At 39.6% G+C, this 2,010-nt stretch overlaps 2 protein-coding genes across 3 annotated transcripts in view; one reads left to right on the top strand and one right to left on the bottom strand.

Moving 5' to 3' along the window:
* The window catches only part of wdfy4 (WDFY family member 4), a 45,759-nt gene that overhangs the window by 8,263 nt on the left and 35,486 nt on the right, over positions 1–2,010 (bottom strand). Inside the window, exons 52-55 of the mRNA XM_020601869.1 lie at positions 1,104–1,146; positions 797–916; positions 487–604; positions 273–383 (exon numbers count right to left, since the gene is read on the bottom strand). Of these exons, the coding sequence (XP_020457525.1) occupies positions 273–383; positions 487–604; positions 797–916; positions 1,104–1,146 (392 nt within the window). The remainder of the gene's footprint in view (positions 1–272; positions 384–486; positions 605–796; positions 917–1,103; positions 1,147–2,010) is intronic.
* Positions 1,153–2,010, top strand: part of lrrc18a (leucine rich repeat containing 18a) — a 3,814-nt gene continuing 2,956 nt past the window's right edge. Inside the window, exon 1 of one of the 2 annotated variants that reach the window (XM_020601578.1) lies at positions 1,153–1,295. The gene's annotated coding sequence lies outside the window, so the exon portion shown is untranslated. Of the gene's footprint in view, positions 1,362–2,010 lie in introns of both variants that reach the window. The other variant, XM_020601581.1, reaches the window with a different exon arrangement.

A 2,010-nucleotide genomic window follows, 5' to 3' on the forward strand; every position in this document is an offset into this window, starting at 1 on the left:
TTTAAAATGTTTGCATGTGCATGTTTCATGTGCGTGAGAAGTGTCAACACTTGTAAAGATCTTCAGTCTATAAAATAAGCCTTGATTTCATGCCAAATAGACAGTTAACCACACATCTTATGCTGTAGCTGTCAGAGGTTCATCCTGCTGTCAACATCCACTTATCTTATCACTCTAAGCTTTTATTATTGATCCTTTTATGTGATGTGACACTTTTTCACCATTAGATTAATCTGGACATATGGTGATTTTTGCCAGTGTCCATGGCCTCACCTGCAGTGCCTGGAAGGTGTGTGAAAATGGCTCCATCCTCACAAGGAAAGAGGCCACAATGATGGCTGAGGAGTAGTGAGTACAGTAGTGGCATCGTGCAGATAAATCACCTAGAGTGAACCATTATAAAAAGGGACACAGTGAGTTCAATAAAAAGTACAGTGAATAGTAAAAGTTAAAAGAACAGGGTAAGAAGCTGAACAGATACTGTACCTTCGCTGTTCTCCACTTCCTCATATCTCTGGATAAACATCTGTTTCCTTTTCTCTGTCTGAGCTCCCATTGGCTTAGACAGATCACGGAAAGTTGCGGGATTTGACAGATCAAGCGTCTATCAAGGACAGAGATAAATTAGGAGATGAAAATAAGATAAAAATACAACCATTAAAAATATGAACATGGTAGACATCTTACAGATGCTTGGTGCAATCAAACCCCTAATACTTTTATTACTGTGGCGCCTGGATTACAGTAAAAACAATAACCACTTGGTTCAAGACAAAAATTCCGTGTGTCATATTACCTCTGACTGGTAGTCAGCTAGGACCCAGGGGAACACTGGATACTGCATCAGGTCATTGTATGTCCTCCCAGCTATAGTGTTTAGATGCATCAAGTACTCAAAGTTACTTATCTCCCCTTTCTAGAGGACAGACAAGAATAATGTAAAGTAGATTAACATCTCTCTGAACACAGGAATAAATCTATAACAGCGCGCTAGAACCAAACTCTTATTTGTGGAAGTCATTCAGTGTTGCTGTCAAGGAGCTAATAAACTCAAACAACTCTGACAAAGCCGTACAGATGAAGAGTCGTGTTCACTGCATTACCTGCCATTTAACCAGGGCTGTCTTTTCAACCACGGGAGTCTTCCTAAAGCACAATAAAAAACAAATGCTTTGAATTAGCATCAGAGGCTGATTACTGAGCAGTGCCTACCAACACAAAGTTTCTTTTGCTCTGTTGCCTGGCAACCAGTGGTAAAATGCAACGCAGCAGAGTACTGAAGAGGCAGAGTGGAGGTGAGTGAGTGATTCAGGGGAAACAAATTGTGTGTACACAGCTGTAGGAGCATTTATGGGATTGAGGTGAGCTACAGTACAATATGTAGCATAAATAATAGAGAAGTGAAGGACATAGCGCATGGTGCCATCTGTAGGCTGTGGCGAAATATGTTAAGCAACACTAAGTTGTGTGACTAGGAAGGAATGTTTTCCTTGTACAGTGAGTTTTTCAGTAACATGCTTTGACAGACAAAGGTTAATGATTAGTGGCCAAGCAGGAAATAATAAAACTTATTTAGGTGTCGGCTGCAGAACAGTTTACTGATTTCTAAGAAAAACAATAGTTTCCTCTTTGTCTGATTTTTCATTTCATTTCAAATACCATTGTGAGGTGCTATTTTAATAGGCATCCACTCAAACAGAGGTGCACACTTCAAAGTTCTTCTTTAACAGCCTGCTGAGTACAAAAACTGCTCATTCAAAATATTTTACCAGTTCATCTACAAGAGCATGTGTTCAGCTAAACAAAACATTTCTATAAAATGACAGTGTTGCTAAACATTTCATTACATATTTTACTCATGGAACACCGATCTAGACTTGATTAATCTAAATTAGGAAAGCATTCAACTGCTCCTGAAATCTCTTTTCCCTCTGTGGGCCAGTAACACAGCAATAAAGTCCTGGCGCCAAGCACCCCAGTTGCTAAGTAACACTGTTAAACAAGGGGAAC

The sequence above is a fragment of the Monopterus albus genome, unplaced genomic scaffold (genome assembly GCF_001952655.1).
Source record: "Monopterus albus unplaced genomic scaffold, M_albus_1.0 scaffold52.1, whole genome shotgun sequence".
Taxonomy (NCBI): Eukaryota; Metazoa; Chordata; class Actinopteri; order Synbranchiformes; family Synbranchidae; genus Monopterus; species Monopterus albus.